The sequence below is a fragment of the Meriones unguiculatus genome, chromosome 17, assembly GCF_030254825.1.
Source record: "Meriones unguiculatus strain TT.TT164.6M chromosome 17, Bangor_MerUng_6.1, whole genome shotgun sequence".
NCBI lineage: Eukaryota > Metazoa > Chordata > Mammalia > Rodentia > Muridae > Meriones > Meriones unguiculatus.
Genome location: NC_083364.1, coordinates 18,592,819 through 18,613,961, shown reverse-complemented (window position 1 = coordinate 18,613,961; position 21,143 = coordinate 18,592,819). Strand labels below are relative to the sequence as shown.

The window sequence follows — 21,143 nt, the reverse complement described above, 5'->3', positions numbered from 1 at the left end:
TCCAAAGTTTTACCATAAAGAATGACAAATAGACCAACTTTGTGTAAAAAAAAAATGGCCACTGCATTGAAGAGAACTAGAGTTGTTTCATCTTGCTTTTGTTATGTGAATGATATTCTGTTTTCTGCTGAATATAATAAAATGCTACAAGATTTGTTTGCTGAAGTGAAATTGGATTAACTCACTATGGATTGATTATAGTCCCAGATAACAACCTAAAGGAAGCATGAGAATATCATGCAAGCTTTCATCAAAATGCTTCAGCATTAATCAGTAGTTTTCAATAAAAAAGCAGGCTCAGTTGACAGTAAAGCAATGTTTTTCATATGTAAAATTTAATATTATGTCTCTACTCTCATGACTAATCCAGGATTATTGCCAAATCATATTTGGTAACATAGATTATTACTCATGTCCCTGTTTGGGGAGCTGAAATGTGTTAATATTATTGTGAACAATTCTTTGCTAATTTTTCCTGTTCCCCTATCAAAAGAGGTTAAGGATTTATTACCTTTTTATTCAGAGCTTTTTGCTGTTTCATTGCCAAGCCATTAAGGAATTTTGTCAACAGTTTGATATATTCCACATCACAGGCATCTCATATAACCCTTAGGGTCATATTTTACTGTGAAGAGCTAATAGACAACTAACATTATTGAAAAATAAAGGAGGGGACGAAGAGTAACACAGCTTCCTCACAGTAATTACCCTTTATTATGTATACTTTAAAATTTTTACAAGGCAAGGATGATCTCACTGCTGCAGAATGAGCCCCTGGGAATAAATTCAAAGACATGCTTCTTTGGAGAGATGTTATGTCTGATCAAGACAATGACCCAGACTTATTAATTCACTGGAACCAAGGCTATGTTTGTGCTTTTCCTCAGGGCACTAAAAAGCCTTTGTAGGCACTTGAAAGTCTGACTCTACCTATGGAAGACTGACAACTTCCAAAATATCTGCAGAGGCTACACCTTTAAAAAGGAAGAAAATGGGGGTGATGAAGATGTAGAGCCATGAAGAGACACAAGTATAGTTTTCATGAGGTCAAAGTATATACAATGACAAAACCAACCAAATAGTACAAAAACATGTTTTTCCTAACAGACATATAAAGGACACTTTAAACACTCAATTGAAACATCAAACAATGATACGTAATCTGAAGTAAATTCACTCCTATCTGCAACACCGGAGAAGAGCACAAAAGTACATTTCAAGAATAATTTTGTTTTTTGAAGACACTGAGGTCACAAGACTCTTGTCTTGTTTTCCTGGAGTGTTCTCCCAAGCACTCAGAATTCTCCTCACATGACATGATTCTAAGACTATGTTCCAACAATGCACACAAATCACTTAATTAAAATTTTAAAAAGCAGACACGAAGAAAGCCCTTTTCAAAATAGTCACACACACATACCTGATGTCCGAGGAAGGCAGAAAGGTTCATCAAATCTCCCAGACCAGTATTAATACAACTGATCCATATGTTGTGGATACCAGAAACCAAATTTGGATACCCAACAGCAGCAGTGGACTACTACTACTCAGCAGACTCCTGAATCCACACTCCAGCCCCCAAATAAGTCATCAGAATACTGAAGATGAAGATGCCTCATTATTCTATTTTCTATCACTTGCAGGTGATATCTCTTCTACATGATCGTTGAAGAATTGAACAGATTTCTATCACTCTGTCAATGGACTGGGTGCATTTCATCTCATTGTCAATGTCTACATAGTTCTCTGGGTGTGAATGAAAAGAATGAAAGACTTACGTATGCAGAGAATAGTCCAGATTATGGTAGGGCAAGTTCCGTAATGTGACATACACCTTTTAAAACTGATTATTTTATGTACATAGGTGTTTTTACTTGAATGGGTGTTTGTGTGTAGTAGCTCCTCGAGTTAGAGTGGTTCTACACTTCCAGGTAAGAGAAGAGAATTAAACGGGGTCCTCAGAAAGAACAGCCAGAGTTCTTAATCTCTGAGCCATCTTTTCAGAACCACTCATCACCACCACCACCACCACCACCACCCTTTTTTTTTTTTGAGACAGCACATCTCTACATAGCTAGGGCCATCCTGGAACTATGTGGGCTAGGCTGGCCTCAAACTCAAGAGAAATACTCCATCCACTACCTCTCAAGTCCTAGGATTATATGTGTGTACCATTCCAGCCAGCTATGTTTAAAAAAAAAAAAATGACCCATCTTTGACTCAGAGAATGAAAAGATAATGCAAGATTTAAAGAAGAACCCACATTGCTTTGAACAGTAATAGTTGCTGGAATTTTACAATGTATTAATTCCAACTGGTAAATTGTGTCCTATGTTCTCAATATTTTGGTTAATTTATTAATTTCTTTTATCTCTTTAAAACTTTTAAACTATATGTATACACCTGTGCCATGGTGTGCATGTGTCAGAACTCAGTGGCCCTTATTTTGGTTTCAATAATATTTATATTGTGCTGGTGTGTGGGTGTGCATACAACCCAAGTGTACTATTCACATAAAAATTTGCATGAGATGTGAGTATCCAAGAGAATGAACTCAGGTCATTAAGCCTAGCAGTAACCACCTTTACTCTCTGAGACAATTCTCTGGCATTCATTTGGTTCTGAGAAAGTGTTAAGAACAAGAACTTAGCCCTCAGAATAAACTAAAACAAAAAAATAAAGAATGACAAAATATGATTTTCATTTGCAATTAGATTTTATTATTCAAAATTTCCTACATTCTTGTATTCTTGGCTGTCAAAATGTTTACAATTTGAAAAGGAGACAGTATTTTAATGATGGAATGACTTTACTAATCTTATTCATGCACCAGTGAGAGAGCTCAGTGGGGAAAATGAATGTGGTATACAAAGCTATACCTCATCTATTAGATTCCTGAGGGATTTTGTCAGTATGTTTTTTTTCATGGGTTTGAAGAATACTGAGATGTGTAAAGGCTTTACCACATTGATTACATGCATAGGGTTTGTCTCTAGTATGACTTTTTTCATGCATGTAAAGACTACTGCAATATACAAAGGCTTTACCACATTGATGACATTTATAGGGTTTCTCTCCAGTATGAATTCTTTCATGATTTTGAAGATAACTGGGACGTGCAAAGGCTTTGCCACATTCGTGACATTTATAGGGTTTCTCTCCAGTATGAATTCTTTCATGCAGTTGAAGACTCCTACGATACGCAAAGGCTTTACAACACTGAATACATTTATAGGGTTTCTCTCCAGTATGAGTTTTTTTATGCAATTGAAGACTACTGCGATAGGCAAAGGCTTTACCACACTGACTACATTCATTGGGTTTCTCTCCAGTGTGAGTTCTTTCATGCACTTTAAGATGACTGTGGTATCCATAGGCTTTACCACATTGATTACATACATAGGGTTTCTCTCCAGTGTGACTTTTTTCATGTATCTGAAGATAGCTACTACGTGCAAAGGCTTTACCACATCGATTACATGCATAGGGTTTCTCTCCAGTGTGACTTCTTTCATGCATCTGAAGATAAATGCCACGTGTAAAGGCTTTACCACATTGATTACATGCATAGGGTTTTTCTCCAGTGTGACTTCTTTCATGGATCTTTAGGTGGCTGTTATATGCAAAGGCTTTCCCACACTGACTACATTCATAGGGTTTCTCTCCAGTATGACTTTTTTCATGTGTTTGAAGATGACTGTTACTTGCAAAGGCTTTACCACATTGATTACATGCATAGGGTCTCTCTCTAGTATGAGTTCTTCCATGTATTTGAAGACTACGGTTACATGCAAAGGCTTTACCACAATGATTACATTCATAAGGTTTCTGTCCAGTATGATTTCTTTCATGGAGTTGAAGACTGCTGCAATATGCAAAGGTTTTACCACATTGATTACATTCATAAGGTTTCTCTCCAGTATGCGTTCTTTCATGTATTTGAAGAGCACTGAAACATTTAAAGGCTTTACCACACTGGGTGCATTCATAGGGTTTCTCTCCAGTATGAATTCTTTCATGCATTTTAAGATGACTATTACGGGTAAAGGCTTTACCACACTGATTACATTCGTAGGGTTTCTCTCCAGTATGAGTTCTTTCATGCCTTTGAAGACTATCATTACATGAAAAGGTTTTACCACATTGATTGCATTCATGGCATTTCTCTCTAGTATGAGTTCTTTTATGCCGTTGAAGATGACTGTTACGTGTAAAAGCTTTATCACACTGATTACATTCATAGGGTTTCTCTCCAGTATGAATTCTTTCATGCATTTGAAGAGCACTGAAACATTTAAAGGCTTTACCACACTGAGTACATTCAAAGGGTTTCTCTCCAGTATGAATTCTTTCATGTATTTGAAGATGACTGTTACGGGTAAAGGCTTTACCACAGTGATTACATTCATAGGATTTCTCGTCAGTAGGACTTCTTTCATGTATTTGAAGATAACTGGGATATACAAAATATTTACCACATTGAGGATATTCATACTTTTTCTCTCTAGTATTAGTTCTACCTACTTTATGATGACTGTGACATGCAAAGACTTTATTTTCTTGATTACAGTCATAGGATTTCATTTCCAAATGAGTTCTTTGTTGTACTTCTAAAAAGGCTTTATCACATTGATTATATTCATAGAGACCCTCTTCATTATAGGATGTCTTGTGTTCTTCAAGATACCTGTGAAGGTTAAAGCTTTTACTACTTGGCTTACATTTATCACTTCCTTTTCCCATATGAGGTTTTTCACTTCTTTGAAGAGAACTGGAAGAACTCAGAGCTTTCCCACAATGACTGCATTTATAACATTTTCCTGTAGTGGGAGTCACAGTGCATGTGCAAAATGAGGCAGGGCAGACAGAAGATTTTTCACATTCCTTGTACTCACAGGGCTTTTCTCTAATGTTAGTATTTTGATGCATTCCCACTGAATCTGGAAAACCCATTACTTGTAAATGTGAATCCCATTCATCTTGCCTTCTCATAGTGGGGATGACCACATATCTTCCAATTGTTCTGGGAAAGAGAGAGGTGCACAGCTTCTTTCCATTTTTCTTAGGATCATGGGGTTTGTATCCAGAGGAATTGTTGATATACCTATTAAAGGAATAACAAATAAAAGGTATTCACACCGAATTCACACAGTTTAACTTTCTGTTCCTCATAGCCATGTGGTATAGGGTTCAAGATTTCCTACCTCAACTACCTACTTGATCCTCATAAATTGCCCCTCTCACTAAAATATGGTAAGTTATACAAAAACATAAGTAACACTAGATTTACTATGGATGATTTGCCTATAAGCCGTTTAGGACATACACTAATCCCCTAATAAATGTGCATATCTTTTCTTACATTTGATTTGTGTAAAACAAAGTGGATGGAGTTTCATAACATGATTTTTTTTTAAGATTTATTATTTATACAGTATTCTCCCTGCATGTGTGCCTAAACACCAGTAAAGGGCACTATATATCATTATAGGCGGTTACGAGCCACCATGTGGTTGCTTGGAATTGAACTAAGGACCTCTGGAAGAACAGTCAGTGCTCTTAACCTCTGAGCCATCTCTCCAGCCTGCCATAACATGATTCTTATGAGGCTATGATTAAAACAGTGATACCATTAAGGCCTTGTTTCCTTTCTTGTTTCTTAAAGGAATACTTTGCAAACATTCATCAGCTACCTGACACAGAGGCATATGGTATTGTGAGCATTTAATAATCATTACAAACTTGTGCTTGTTTATACTTTTTTTTTTCACTAAAAGTTCAGGATATATTAAAATGTCTTCAGAGGCACACATGTATTGGCTTGCACATGAAAATTACCTTTCATTTCTTCTAGAATTTTGATAGTGTTCTTCAATATTCTGGTCTTTCCACTTGTAGCCTAAAATACAGTATCAGAAAATAAATGTTGCTGGAAATTACACAATATTTAAATTATTATCTTTAGTGAACAATTCCTGATTTATTCAACATAGTCTTCCTCTTTCACAATCAAAATCACAGAATACCAATCACCAAGAAAGGCTTGTCCCTTAAAGTTAAAAAGTGAAGGAAAATTCACATTGTTACCTATACAAGTAAGGTTCCAGTAGGTTTCCAGCATCACATCTTTGTAGAGACGCTTCTGGGAAGTATCCAGCAAAGCCCATTCTTCTTGAGAGAAGTTGACATGCACATCCTCATAGGTCACTGCATCCTAAAGTACAGCATACACATGTATTTGTATATATATTATATACATGTAAATACATGTAATACATATGCAATAGAAGTGGTGAGACTAGCTGCGTTTTAATTGTACACTTCATTGAATATATATTTATATAATTCTGTGTACTCAAAAAATTAATTCCAAGTCACAAAATTTCAAATGCAATCACCAACTCATTTTAAAAGGAAACAGAAAAGGAGAATCATGCCTCTCATTTCTGTGTACACTGAATAGAATATGCCATTGCAGGAGAAATGCCTACTAACATATACAAAGGGACATGCAAACAGAGCAGCAATACAGAGTATACATTAGCAAAACTGTATCATAATTACTAACTTCAAAAATGATGGGAAATGGGTATGGTGATGCTCAACTTTAATCCCAGACTGCAGGAGGCAGAGACAGGTGAATTTCTTTGAATTCAAGGTCAACTTCTCCAAAGAGTTAAACATTCACTTCAGAAATATACTTAATGGGAATGACACACTATAAACTGTAAGGATAATAAATGCTCCTATGAAAAAGATGTTTTGTAGGCCTCTTGCATGACGGGCTCTTTGACCTCCCCAAACACACAACGAAGGAGGAGCAGCCTTGCTAGGCCACAGAGGAGGACATTGCAGCCAGTCCTGATAAACTAGGGTCAGATGGAAGGAGAAGAGGACCTCTCCTATCAGTGTACTTAGAAAGGGATAGGGAGGAGATGAGAAAGAGAGGATGAGATTGGGAGGGAATGAGGGAAAGGGCTACAGCTGGGATACAAAGTAAATAAAAAAATTAAAATTACATGAAAAAGATGTAGTTTTTATAAGTTACTGAATGCCACATCAAAGAGTTCTACAAAAAATTAGTAAACAGTGATCGTAAAAAAAAAATACCACTAGGTAAAAAAATAGACCATATAAAGATGATCTACAATGAAGATCAATTGTTGCTTTTGCAGAGGACCTGGATCAATCACCAACCCTTACTTTGAGACTCCCAACCACTCCAAACTCAAAGGCAAGAGAATCCAATACTCCCTTCTGACATCAATGAATACCAGGCTTTCACATGGTTCACATCCATAAATATAGAGAAACATATTTTAAAATTTAAAAAATATTAAACACATATTTTAAAATTTTTAAAATATTAAAAACACAATAAGGGTAGGAAGAATGTTAGAAACTGACATAAAACCAGAGACTCTAACCTATTAGAAGACAAAGAGGGGGAAAATCTGGAACTCACTGGCATAGAAGACACCTTTCTGAACAAAACACCAACATCATAGGCTATGAGATAAACAACTAATAAATGGGATCTCATGAAACTGAGAAGCTTCTGTAAATCAAAGGACACTGTCAATAAAACAAAACGGCTGTCTATAGCCTGGAAAAAGATCTTCACCAACCCTACACAGACAGAGGACTGGTATCTAAAATATACAAAGAACTTAAGAAATTAAACACCAACAAATCAAATAATCCAATTAAAAATGTGTACAGAGCTAAACCAAGAATTCACAACAGAGGAATCTCAAATGGCTGAGATACAGGTAAAGAAAGGCTCAACATCCTTAGCCATCAGAAAAATGCAAATCAAAACAACTCTAAGGGTGCAGCTTTACCAGACCACAGAGGAAGACAATGCAGCCAGTCCTGATGAGTTCTGATAGGCTAGGGTCAGAGGGAAGGAGGACATCCCGGACCAGTAGACTAGGGAAGGGGCACAGGAGGAGATAAGGGAAAAAGGGGGGGTGGGATTGGGAGGAGACAAGGGAGGGGGCTACAGCTGAGATGCAAAGTGAATAAACAGTAATTAATATAAAAATTATTTTAAAAAGAAAAATATCCTAAATGATATTAAGGAATAAGACATCATTTATTGGTTTTATTACTGCCTAGTACAATAAAGTACACAGTATTTTTTTAAAGGCTCTAAGATTCCATCTTATACCAGTCAGAATGGCTAAACTAAAAAACTCAAGTGACAATACATGCTGGAGAAGATGTGGAGAAAAAGGAACACTCCTCCACTGCTTTGGAGTGCAATTTTATACAGCCTCTCTGGAACTCAATCTGGCACTTTCTCAGAAAATTGGGAGTAGTTCTACCTCAAGACCCAGCAATTCCACTCCTAGGCATATACCCAAAAGATGCTTCACCATACAAGGACATTTGCTCAACTATGTTTATAGCAGCCTTATTCAAATAGCCAGAAACTGGAAACAACCTGGATGTCCCTTAAATGAAGAATGGATACAGAAATTGTGGTACATTTACACAATGGAATACTACTCAGCTATTACAAACAAGGATATCATGAAATATGCAGACAAATGGCTAGAACCAGAAAAGATCATGCTAAGTGAGGTAACCCAGAACCAGAACAAATCACGTGGCATCTACTCACTAGTAAGTAGATATTAGACCCATAGTACAGGACAACCATATTACAATCCACAGACCCAAAGAAGCTAAGGAACAAGGAGAGCCAAAAGGAGAGTGCTGGAATATCACTTGGAAGGAGAAATAGAACAGACAGCAGAAGTGGATGAAGAGAGGGAACTGGGCAGGAAAGGAATGGAGAAGGAAACAAGGGTGGTGATCAGATGTGGGGTGGGAGGTAAGAGAGCTGGGAACAAGAAGGGGAACTGAGGAGAGACATCTCTTTGTCAAGCTGGAGGCCTGCAAATGAGTAGGCTCCTGGGAGGATATGGGTATGACTCTAGCTGAGACTCCTAAGGGGGAGGGTCATGAAGACTGAAGTGACCAACCTCCTAGCCAGGCAGAACTAGTAGAAGGAGGGGAACAACAACCCACTGGCAAAACCTTTGATCCAAAAATTACCTCCTGCCTACAAGAAGTGTAGGGATAATGGGGTACAAAGATTGAGGGAAGTACAACCAATAATTGGCCTAACCCGAGACCTACCCCGGGGTAGAAAGCCAGCTCCTGACACTATTAATGATACTCTGCTATGCTTGCAGACAGGAGCCTAACTTGACTGGCGTCTGGGAGGCTCCAGCCAGCAGAGGATTGAGACAAATGCTGGGTCTTGCAGTCAAGCATAGGGTGGAGCTCTGGGGGTCCTGTGGAAGTGTTGGGGGTTCAGGAACATCACAAGAAGACCAACAAAGACAACTAACCCAGTACCATGGGTTCATTCAGGGACTGAGACATCAACTAAGGAACATGCATGATCTGGACCTAGGCCCCCTTCACATATGTGGCCAATGGATGGCTTGGTCTTCATTTGAGTAGAAAGGGGGAGGGGTGGAGAGGGACTGTTTCTAACATGGACTTTATTACCTACTTTTGGATCAATTCCCCCTGACAGGGGTACCTTGCCTGCCCTCAGAGGATGAGGATTTCCCCAGTTCTGATTTTACTTGATGTGCTGGGGAGGGGTAATACAGAGGGAGGGGAGCTCCCCTTTTCTGGGAGCAATGGGAGAAAGGAAAGGGGAAGAAGGAGAAGGGAGACTGGAAGTAGAGGGCACCCTTGGGATGTAAAGTAAATAAGCTAAAATTAAAAAAAAAGAACAAGAACATTAAAAAAAATTTAAAACATACAGAAGGGTAGGGTTAATGTTCCATATCTACAATCCAATCAGAGATATATATTAATGTCACACATGCAACCCTGGTCTAAAAAATATACCCTTTGCCAAAGTTCTAAAGTCAAGATGTAGGAAAAGCTCAATACAATAACAAATCTTCGACATGTTTAAAAAAAAAAACTACATAAAAATATCAGGCCAGAAAAATGGTTCCTCATGGAAAAAAAAAAAAAAAAACAATTGCTTGTATTTTACCACACATTATTTAGTGATGGAGTCTATAACATTGGTGAAGGTGTGGCTGCATGACAAGGATGTGAGCTGCACAGTTTCAATCACACAAAGAAGACAAGTGTGATGAAGGTATAAACATTCAAAGGCCATCCCCAGCGACTAACTTCTTCCAGAAAGGATTTCTGCCCCTAAAGGTGCCATCAGCATCCCAATGAAAGCCATAAACTAGATACAAAGGCTCAAATACACCATTATACCTGGGATAATGATGTATTATCTCACTCAATCCACTGCATTTTCAGAAGTCGTGATAGGCTCACATTCAACCCATATGAACAAGGCATTTATTCCAACACTGTTGAAATGTCCTAAGTTTCTTTGTAACACTTACGAAAATCTCTTAACTTTGACATCTTGTAAAATCAAACCACAAATTATACCTTTCCAATACACAATGGTACAGAATACATATTTCCTTTGCAGAGAAGAAAAGATTGGACCAAGGCAACTGAAATCCTGATGACCAAACACCAAACCCTGCAGCTTTGTATCCTGGGGATTCAGTTTCAAAAAGCTTAAATGGCTCCTTCTCACTGTAACTTCTCATACATCTCAGATGCAGATATTCATGGCAGGTGCTTCAAAGCTTGCATATCTCAACATCTAGTCTCAAAATGCAACTAAGGCATCATAGATTCATGCAACACTCTCCCAGTTTTCTCACTGGGGATCAGATGCTGCCAATCCTATGTCTGGAAAGATTTTGAACACAGAGGAAGAATCTATAACCCTTAAAATGTACATCTTTCTTCTTTCAAGGAAAAGTAGCACATAGATGATACTATTATAAGAAGTTCTACTTTGGATGGACCTTGCGATCCTGGAACAAGGTGACAGCAGATTCTGTAAGGAGTTGCTTTTTGGTACTAGGAATCACCTGGCCTTTTCCTTCCAAAGTTAAACACTTTGCTGGATCGTGCAGTACCCTTACGACACATTTTCTGTATGTCCAAACAAGGGCAGGTGCCTTCTCTTTAATAGCCCTAACCTCCCTGATAATTGCTGATTCTGATTCAGCACATGTCCAATAACTGAATTTACCTACTGCTCCTTGCTGTGTGTAAACACACAGGTTTAACTTAATTTCTGCCCATGGTATTGCTCTGTTTCTCTATGGACCTTGATAAGTAATCAGTAATAACCATTACACAGACTGAATATTTTGTCTAGTGATCAGTCCACTACTCTTTCATATAGCCTTATTTGATTTTACAGGACTGATGTTATAACGTTTTTTTTTTAATGTATACACTTTACCCTTGTTCATTCAAATACTGATTTCTCCCCCACTCCACCCCCAACTCTCTGGTTTCAATCCAGATATTGCATTGTGATACTCATTCTAAGCATCCTGCCTCAACTGTTATGTAAACAGGAACAAAATAAAGCAACTAGACACAATTGAGCAGGGAGGAGCCAAAGGACAGGAAAAAGAGGAGGAGCCAAAAGGCAGGAGATGAGTGGGAGGAGAAGGGGTGAGAGGAGAGCAGAGCTGAAGGAGAGATCTTGGAGGACGTGGAGCATGAACCAGACCTAAGATTTCACAAAAAGCAAGTATGATGTGGGAAATCTAAATGTTAGGAAACTGAGGGCTTGGAGGTTTAGGAGGGAGTAAATATTGCCCAGCACTGTGTTCTAGGTTAACTAAAAACCCAGTCTCTGTGTGGTGATTTGGTTATACAGCTGTTTAAGATTAACAGCAAGGCTGGGGTGCAGAGCCAAGATGGCGACTAGCACACAGTTTCTGAGCTGTGGAAGAGCTAACGTCTGAGTTGGTGAGTGGAAGGACCTCTAACCCAGGAAAACAACGGTGAGGCTTTCTAAACAAAACGGAACATCGCAGGAGGTAAAAAACTCTGGTCTCGGGTCACCCGAGGACTTCTTCTTTGGGGAAGGTGAGAAACGATCCTTTGATCTCCCGGCACTCCCCTCCCCCAGACCTCCCTCCTCCTTGGAACAGCGGACTCATCTTTCTCAGCGCAGACCTACCTGCCTGGGGTCTGCAGCCGCTGAGGCGGAACTCCAAGCCCTTTAGCGACAAATGCCAGCAGTACCCACCTCGGAGTACCAGATTCGCGCGGTGGCTACACCATCCTCCCAGGGCCCAAGACTCCTAGACGCCATACTAACTCCACAGGATCGCGATCACTAACGGTACAGCCCGCCCAACCCCACAGTGACAGAGAATATGCTATATACTCACCAAAACCAGGCAGAAACATCATACAAGCTAGAAACAACAGGCACTGGGCCTCCCAAGCTTGAAGAGCACAGTGAAGAGACCCCAAGACTTCCCAGAAAGCATCTGGACTAGCAACCCAGTCTCCAGTTACAGTGGGACTTCCTAACCTGGCGGCAGAGCAGCACTGAGCTGGCGAGGAACATCAGCCCTGCAGTTTGAGACTAACCAGGGCCAAACCAGAGAACAGAGAGCCTGGTTACGCCGATCCCTACTGATGTGACGACCTTGAAATCTCTAGCTACAGCAAGACCTCAGAACCTGGCAGTGACAGCAGCACGGAGCTGGCGAAGCACATCAAACAAGCAGGGCCAAACCAGAGAGCAGAGAGCCCGGATACTCCGATCTCTGCCAAGTAACCTGCCTGTAAGTGAGTGCACCCTTGAGAATCTGCAGATCCCCAGATCCTGGTCCTCCTCAAACAGAAGCCAGGCATCAAACCCCGTCCCACCCATATACCCACTTTGGGAAACAGAGGGGCACTTGGGACACTGAAGTTCCTGCTCTGTGGGTCTAATTGAGGAGTTAAGGCAGTTAATGCCAGGAATTGCACTGCGATCATCACTAGCGCCTGCGACATATACTGTACAGAGCCCCTCCCACACACTCAAGGGTTCAACATTATCCATCACTCTGTCCCTCGAGACACACGTTCATGCACACTTCCACACACACACACACAAACATACACACACACACACACACACACGCCTGCATATGCCCCGTTTGCGCCTGCGTACTTTTCTCCGACAGGTACAGCTAGTGCTCGGCACATGCTGAGGACACGGGACCTCTCTCAGCTTCCTGAAGAACTCTCCAGACACCAGAAAGAGACAGTACCAGTCTGATCTGCAGAATCCCAAAACAAACAGGGAAGGTTTCAAATACACCAATGGCCAGGGGTAGGCGAAAGAACACTTCCAAAATTAATCAGGACATCATGACTTCACCAGCAAACCCCAAAATTAATGGATACTCCAATTCATCAGAAGCAGAGGAAAATGATTTTAAAGCCATGCTTACCCAATTATTTGAGGCTCATAAGGAGGAAATGAACAAAATTTTCAAAGAGTTGGCCAGTCAATTGGAGGTAAAGAAAGAAGAAATAGACAAAATCCTTAAAGAAACACAGGCAAACATAGCCAAACAAATAGAGACACAAGTAGAGATAAAATTAGTGGCATATAAAAAGGAAATGAACAAAGAAATAGAGGCCATCGTAGAGAGACAGGAATCCAAATTCAAACACATGAAAGAAATGGTGCAAGGCATGAAAACAGAATTAGAATCAATAAAGAAAACACAAAATGAGAAAACCCTTGAGCTGGAGAACTTGGAGAAAAGATCAGGAACCACAAAAGTAAGCATCAACAACAGAATACAAGAGATGGAAGAGGGAATCTCTGGAACTGAAGACACACTTGCAGAAATTGATACTTTTCTCAAAGAAAAAGTAAAATCAGAAAAGTTCCAATCACAAAATATGCAAGAAATCAAGGACGCTATGAAAAGACAAAAATCTAAGAATAATAGTAATTGATGAAAAAGAAGACTCCAGGCTCCAAGGTACAGAAAATATTTTCAAGAAAATCATAGAAGAATACCCAACTTAAAGAAAGAGATGTCCATAAATATACAAGAGGCCTACAGAACACCGAGTAGACTAGAACAGAAAAGAAACACATCACGTCACTTCATAGTCAAAACACTAAATCTACAGAACAAAGAAAAGATATTAAAAGCAGCAAGGGAAAAAGGCCAAGTAACATATGAAGGTAGACCTATCAGAATCACACCAGACTTCACATCGGAAACTATGAAAGCCAGAAGGGCCTGGGCAAGTATCATGGAGACTCTAAGAGATCACAAATGTCAACCCAGACTACTATACCCTGCAAAACTTTCAATCAACATAGATGGAGAAAACAAAATATTCCATGACAAAACTAAATTTACGCAATATCTACACAGCAAACAAACCCTACAGAAGATACTAGAAGGAAAACTCCAATCCAACGAAAACAAGTTCACCCAAGAAAAGAGAGCATACAGTTAATATCCCAACAAAATGAAAAGAAAACAAGCAATGAAACAGGGTAAGATCACCAACTCCATTACAAAAGGAACTAACATGCATTGGTCACTAGTATCTATCAATATCAATGGACTCAACTCGCCAATAAAAAGACACAGGCTAACAGAATGGTTGCTGAAACAGGATCCAACATTCTGTTGCATCCAAGAAACACACCTATGCAACAAAGATAAACACTACCTCAGAGTAAAGGGCTGGAAAACTGTTTTTCAAGCAAATGGTTCCAGAAAACAAGCTGGAGTAGCCATCCTAATATCTAATAAAATAGACTTTCATTCAAAGTTAATCAAAAAAGATGAGGAGGGCCACTATATTCTCATCAAAGGAAAAATCCACCAAGAGGACATCACAATCTTGAATATATCTATGCCCCAAATACAAGAGCACTGACATTCATAAATGAAACATTATTAAAGCTTAAATCATACATTGATCCTAATACCTTAATAGTGGGAGACTTCAACACCCCACTCTCATCAAGGGACAGACCAACTAGACAGACACCAAATAGGGAAATAAAAGCACTCACAGAATCCCTATATCAAATGGACCTAATAGACGTCTACAGATCTTTTCACCCAAACTCAAAAGAGTACACCTTCTTTTCAGCTCATGAAACCTTCTCCAAAATAGACCATATAGTGGCTCACAAAGCAAGCCTCAACAGATACAAAAGGATTGAAATAATCCCTTGTATACTATCTGATCACCATGGACTAAAGCTGGACATCAACAACAACAGAAACAACAAAAAGCCAACATGCACAAGGAAATTGAACAACTTACTACTCAATGACAGCTGGGTTAAGGAAGAAATAAAGAAAGAAATTAAAGACTTCCTAGAATTCAATGAAAATGAAGGCACAACATATTTATGGGACACATTGAAAGCAGTGCTTAGAGGAAAATTTATAGCACTAAGTGCCTGCAAGAAGAAATTTGTAACATCACATAAAAACAACTTAATGGCCCAACTGAAAACCCTAGGAAAAAAAGAAGCAGATACACCCAAGAGGTGTATGGCTGGAAATAATCAAACTCAGGACTGTAATCAATCAATTAGAAACAAATAAAACTATTCAAAGAATCAATGAAACAAAAAGCTGGTTCTTTGAGAAAATCAACAAGATAGACAAACCCTTAGCCAAACTAACTAAAAAGCAGAGAGAAACTATCCAAATCAGCAAAATCAGAAATGAAAATGGGGACATAACTACAGACACTGAGGAAATCCAAACAATCATTAGGTCATACTACAAAAGCCTATATGCCACAAAATTTGAAAATCTAAATGAAATGGATAATTTTCTTGACAGATTCCATCTACCAAAATTAAGTCAAGATCAGGTAGAAAGACTGAATAGCCCTATATCTCCCAAGGAAACTGAAGCAGTCATTAACAGTCTCCCCTCCAAAACAAGCCCTGGGCCAGATTGCTTGAGCACAGAATTCTACAAGACTTTCAAAGAAGTGCTAACACCAATTCTACTCAAACTATTCGACAAAATAGAAACAGAAGAAACATTACCAAACTCATTCTATGAAGCCACAGTCACCTTGATACCTAAACCACACAAAGATCCAACAAAAAAAGAGAACTTCAGACCTATCTCTCTTATGAACATTGACGAAAAAATACTCAATAAAATACTTGCAAACTGAATACAAGAACACATCAAAGATATCACCCACTATGACCAAGTAGGCTTCATCCCAGGCATCCAAGGGTGGTTCAACATACGGAAATCCATCAATGTAAACCACCACATAAACAAACTGAAAGAGAAAAACCACATGATCATCTCCTTAGATGCTGAAAAAGCACTTGACAAAGGCCAACACCCATTCATGTTTAAAGTCTTGGAGAGATCAGGGATACAAGGAACATACCTAAAGATAGTAAAGGCAATATACAGCAAGCCTATAGCCAACATCAAACTCAATGGAGAGAAACTGAAATCAATCCCACTGAAATCAGAGACAAGACAAGGCTGCCCACTCTCTCCATACCTCTTCAACATAGTACTTGAAGTCCTAGCCAGAGCAATAAGACAACTAAAGGCGATCAAGGGGATACAAATCAGAAAGGAAGAGGTCAAAGTGTCACTATTTGCAGGTGATATGATAGTATACATGAGCGACCCCAAAAATTCAACCAGAGAACTCCTCCAGCTGATAAACACCTTCAGAAAAGTGGCAGGATACAAAATCAACTCAAAAATATCAGAAGCCCTCCTGTATACCAAAGACAAAAGGGCCGAGAAAGAAATTAGGGAAACAACACCCTTCACAATAGCCACTAATAACATAAAGTACCTTGGGGTGACACCAAGCAAGTGAAAGACCTGTTTGAGAAAAACTTCAAGTCTCTGAAGAAAGAAATCAAAGAAGATCTCAGAAGATAGAAAGATCTCCCGTGCTCATGGATTGGTAGGATTAACATTGTGAAAATGGCCATCCTGCCAAAAACAATCTACAGATTCAATGCAATTCCCATCAAAATACCAACTCAATTCTTTACAGACCTTGAAAAAAAGATTCTCAGCTTCATATGGAGAAACAAAAAACCCAGAATCTCCAAAACAATCCTGTACAACAACAGATCATCTGGAGGTGTCTCCATCCCCGATTTCAAGCTGTACTACAGGGCAACAGTAATAAAAACTGCATGGTATTGGCATAGAAACAGAAAAGAGGATCAATGGAACCACATAGAAGACCCAGAAATAAACCCACACACGTATGAATGCTCGATATTTTACAAAAAAGCCAAATCTATTCAATGGAAAAAAGACAGCATCTTCAACAAATGGTGCTGGACCAACTGGATGTCTACATGCAGAAAAATGAAACTAGATCCATATTTATCACCCTGCACAAAACTAAAGTCCAAGTGGATCAAGGACCTCAACATAAAACCAGATACTCTAAATCAGTTAGAAAAAAAAGTGGGGAACAGCCTAGAACTCATTGGCACAGGAGACAACTTCCTGAACAGAACTCCAACAGCACAGGCTCTAAGAGCAACAATCAATAAATGGAACCTCATAAAACTGAAAAGCTTCTGTAAAGCAAAAGACACTGTCATCAAAACAAAATGACTGCCTATAGATTGGGAAAGAATCTTCATTAACCCTTTATCTGACAGAGGGCTAATATCCAATATATATAAAGAACTAAAGAAGCAGAAAAGCAACAAACCAAGTAATCCAATTAAAAAATGGGGAACGGAGCTAAACAGAGAATTCTCGATAGAAGATAATCAAGAAAGCGGACATGGGGGAAGATGATCAATCCTCCTTTAGAAAGACAAATGGGATGTGCATTGAACGTATGACAGTCTACCACAGAAGGCATCTGAAAGACTCTACCTAGCAGTGTTTCAAAGCAGACACTAAGACTCATAACCAAACCCTCGGCAGAGTGCAGAGAATCATATGAAAGAAGGGGAGTTAGTATGCTATGGAAAGGATAGGAGCTCTACAAGGACCAAATATATCCGGGCACAGGGTCTTTTCTGTGATTGACACTCAACCAAGGACCATCTATGGATATAACCTAGAACTTCTGCTCGGATGTGGCCCGTGGTAGCTCAGTAATCAGGTAGTTTTCCAAAGTAAGGGGAACAAGGACTATTTCTAACAGGATCTCAAGGGCAGGCTCTTTGACCTCCCCACCCCCCAGGGGAGGAGCAGTCCACAGAGGAGGACTTTGCAGCCAGCCCTGAAGATACCTGATAAAACAGGGTCAAATGAAAGGGGAGGAGGTCCTTCCCTATCAGTGGACTTGGAAAGGGGCAGGGAGGAGACCAGGGAGGGAGTGTGGGTTTGGGGAGGGAATGAGGGAGCGGGATACAGCTGGGACACAGAGTTAACAAAATGTAACTAAAAAGAAAAATAAAATTAAAAAAAAGATTAACAGCAAGCTTTACTAGAAGATAAACCAATAAAAAATATTAATCGTCACCTACAACACAGGACATAAACAGGAGAGATAATATGTCAGGACATTACACAAATAATCTGTCATAATGACTGTTCTATTGCTGTGAAGAAGCCTATATGACCAAGGCAACTTTTCTTTTTCTGAGTTGTGCTGTATGCATTTTTAATTAATTCAATTTACATTTTAGTCATAGGCTCCTCTCTCCTCTGCCCCCAGCCCCACCCTCCCTCCCACATCCCCTCTCCCCTATTCCTCAAAATAGGGTAGCCCCTACCCAGACACCCCAGTTCATCTATTCACTGAGGACTGAATTCGTTTTCCTCCCCTGTGGCCTGGTAGGGAAGTCCCATCAGAAAGCAGGCAACATAGCAAGGACATTTGTTCAACCATGTTCATAGCAGCTTTATTTGTAATAGCCGGAAACTGGAAACAACTGAGATATCCCTCAACTGAACAGAAACTATGGTACATTTACACAATGGAATACTACTCAGCAATTAAAAACAAGAAAATCATGAAATCTGCACACAAATGGATGAAACTAGAAAAAGACCATCCTGAGTGAAGCAACCCAGACCCAGAAAGACACATGGTATACTCTCACTTACAAGCAGATTTTAGTCGTATAGTACAGGATGGACATACTACAATGCATAGACCCCCAAGAAGATAAGTCTGATAGACATCTAAGGCAACTCTTATAATGTAATACTTTTGAGAATGACTAAAGTGACAGAGGGATACTCCACTGTCTCTTGAAAGGAAGCATTATGGTGGGCAGGCATGGGGCTGAGTGTTATATCCTGATACACAGGCAGGCAAGCAGAAAGAAACACCTTTCACTGGTCTTGTACAACCCTAAAACCCACCTAGAGTGATACACCTAAACAAATGAGAAACCTACTCCCACAAACAAATAACTCTTAATTTTAGTTAGTTCTACTATTTGGGGACCAAACATTCAAAAATAGGTGTATGAGGCTGTTGAGCTAATATAAACCATGACAGGAATATAACCTAAGGTGAAAAGAGCTTGAAAGGAAAAGAATGAATGATACTAATGGAAACAGAGAGAGAAAGAGAGAAAATGAGACACAGAAAGAAAGCCAGAAGGAAAGAAAATTTACTCCAAATAGGGAGTAGCCAACTCTTCTAGTGGCTTACAAGCTCTCTTAATAAAACCTTCTCTACCCTGTATAAGAAATTCAACAATTGCAGACCTCTAAGCTCAGGCTTAAAGATGTATCTTTTCTCCGAGTGCATGACATTATCCCTTGTTTCCCTCCCTACCCAGTTTCCTCAGAGAACCTGGGAAACCTTGGCTCAGGTCTGGTAAAAGCAATGAAGGCAGTCTCTTGATGTGTTTAAGTGTGACTATTGAAGATGATGCCATCTGGAAGCTGCATTTCTAACTGGGTAGAAGTGCCACACAACCCTACAAAGGTTTCAAATTTGATTCAACTATTAACAAGTTGAAATCTGAAAGTCTTAAATCCAGCCAACATGGAGCATCAGAAATCTGTCCGATCATAGCTCAGGCCATACTCAACTGTGATAAGATGGGGCCAAGCAACACCTTGTATCTTGGAACTGAGTTTGAGAAAGGTGAAACACCTGGATGATCACCCTTGGCTTCCACAATACAATCTGTCAGATAAGACAGATGGATGGACTCAACTGACTCTGCCTGAGGCCTTGGAAATCTTTCCTCTCTTCCTTAGCTATGAGGAGTCTACTGCCTAGATCATGCCATGGATACTGTCTCCTCCTGTATTCATGTTAACCTCTAAAAAGTGTCTCTATAAAGAAAAGGCTATAATGGTGTACATTTAACCTTGGAGAAGTGTGGATCCTTCTGGTACTTCTGTCTGATGGAGGATGAGCTCACTTTAGCAGGGAGCTGGACTAACCTTGGTAGAAAGGAACCATGTGGTTTGCTGCTATCTTGGCTATGTCAACATTGTATTATACCAATACAGATTTTGAGCTATAAATCCAACAAATGTCCAATAAGAAGTATCACCATGTACGCTACCAACAACAGAAAACTGATGAGAGAAGGTCATCATGAATGAAAAAATGATCAACACACAAGACTGGATAAATACTAAACAGTGATATTCTCTGACTCCAAAATTTCAAATACAACTGTAATAAAAACTGTACTGCCTGGGAAAGAATAAAAAGATCAACAGAACAAGAAAGTAAACTTAGAAAGTAAAGAAAAACAGAAAAAAATAGAGTAAATGTTGATTAAGGCTAGGAAATCCAGTAAGTCAGACCTTACCAACACATGGACTTGACCTACTGTGGCATCTACATGCAAATGTGTTAATAACACAGTTTCCACCCGCACAAAATTAACTGCAGACAGATCCCACCTGAATGTCAAGTGCAGAACTTCTAGAAGACACTAGAGAAACTACAGCTCTATGAGTCAGCCTGCCAGGTGCAGCCAGGGAAAGTAAGTCATTCAGAGGTTCTGTTTCTGGGTGGGAGGTGCAGGGACCTAGGTGAACACACTGGATACCAAGTCACACCACGAGTTATCACAGTCTCTAGACAAACACCATACGGACTCCCCCGGGTCCTCCTCAACTGTGGGTGGTGGCATTGCCACTACTGACCCCTCCAGTCCACCATCCCCTATGTGTTCCTGTTTTCTATGGTGCCCTACGTGATGTCACTGCAGTGCACGCTGGTGGCCCCTGCATCAGTCTCCTGGGTTCGTGGCTGAGCCAATCCGTTCATGTCTGTCCTCCCTGGCCCTCTCCACCTTTTTCACCCCCAAG

General features: G+C 39.7%; 1 protein-coding gene across 3 annotated transcripts in view; it reads right to left on the bottom strand.

The window, feature by feature from the left end:
• Positions 1-2,332: 2,332 nt before the first annotated feature.
• Positions 2,333-21,143, bottom strand: part of LOC110562045 (zinc finger protein 431-like) — a 30,403-nt gene continuing 11,592 nt past the window's right edge. For 2 of the 3 annotated variants that reach the window (XM_021658696.2, XM_060371222.1), the window contains exons 2-4: positions 6,088-6,214; positions 5,839-5,899; positions 2,334-5,104 (exon numbers count right to left, since the gene is read on the bottom strand). In XM_021658696.2, the coding sequence (XP_021514371.1) occupies positions 2,881-5,104; positions 5,839-5,899; positions 6,088-6,214 (2,412 nt within the window). In that variant the 3' untranslated portion in view covers positions 2,334-2,880. Of the gene's footprint in view, positions 5,105-5,838; positions 5,900-6,087; positions 6,215-21,143 lie in introns of those variants that run through there. The other variant, XM_060371223.1, reaches the window with a different exon arrangement.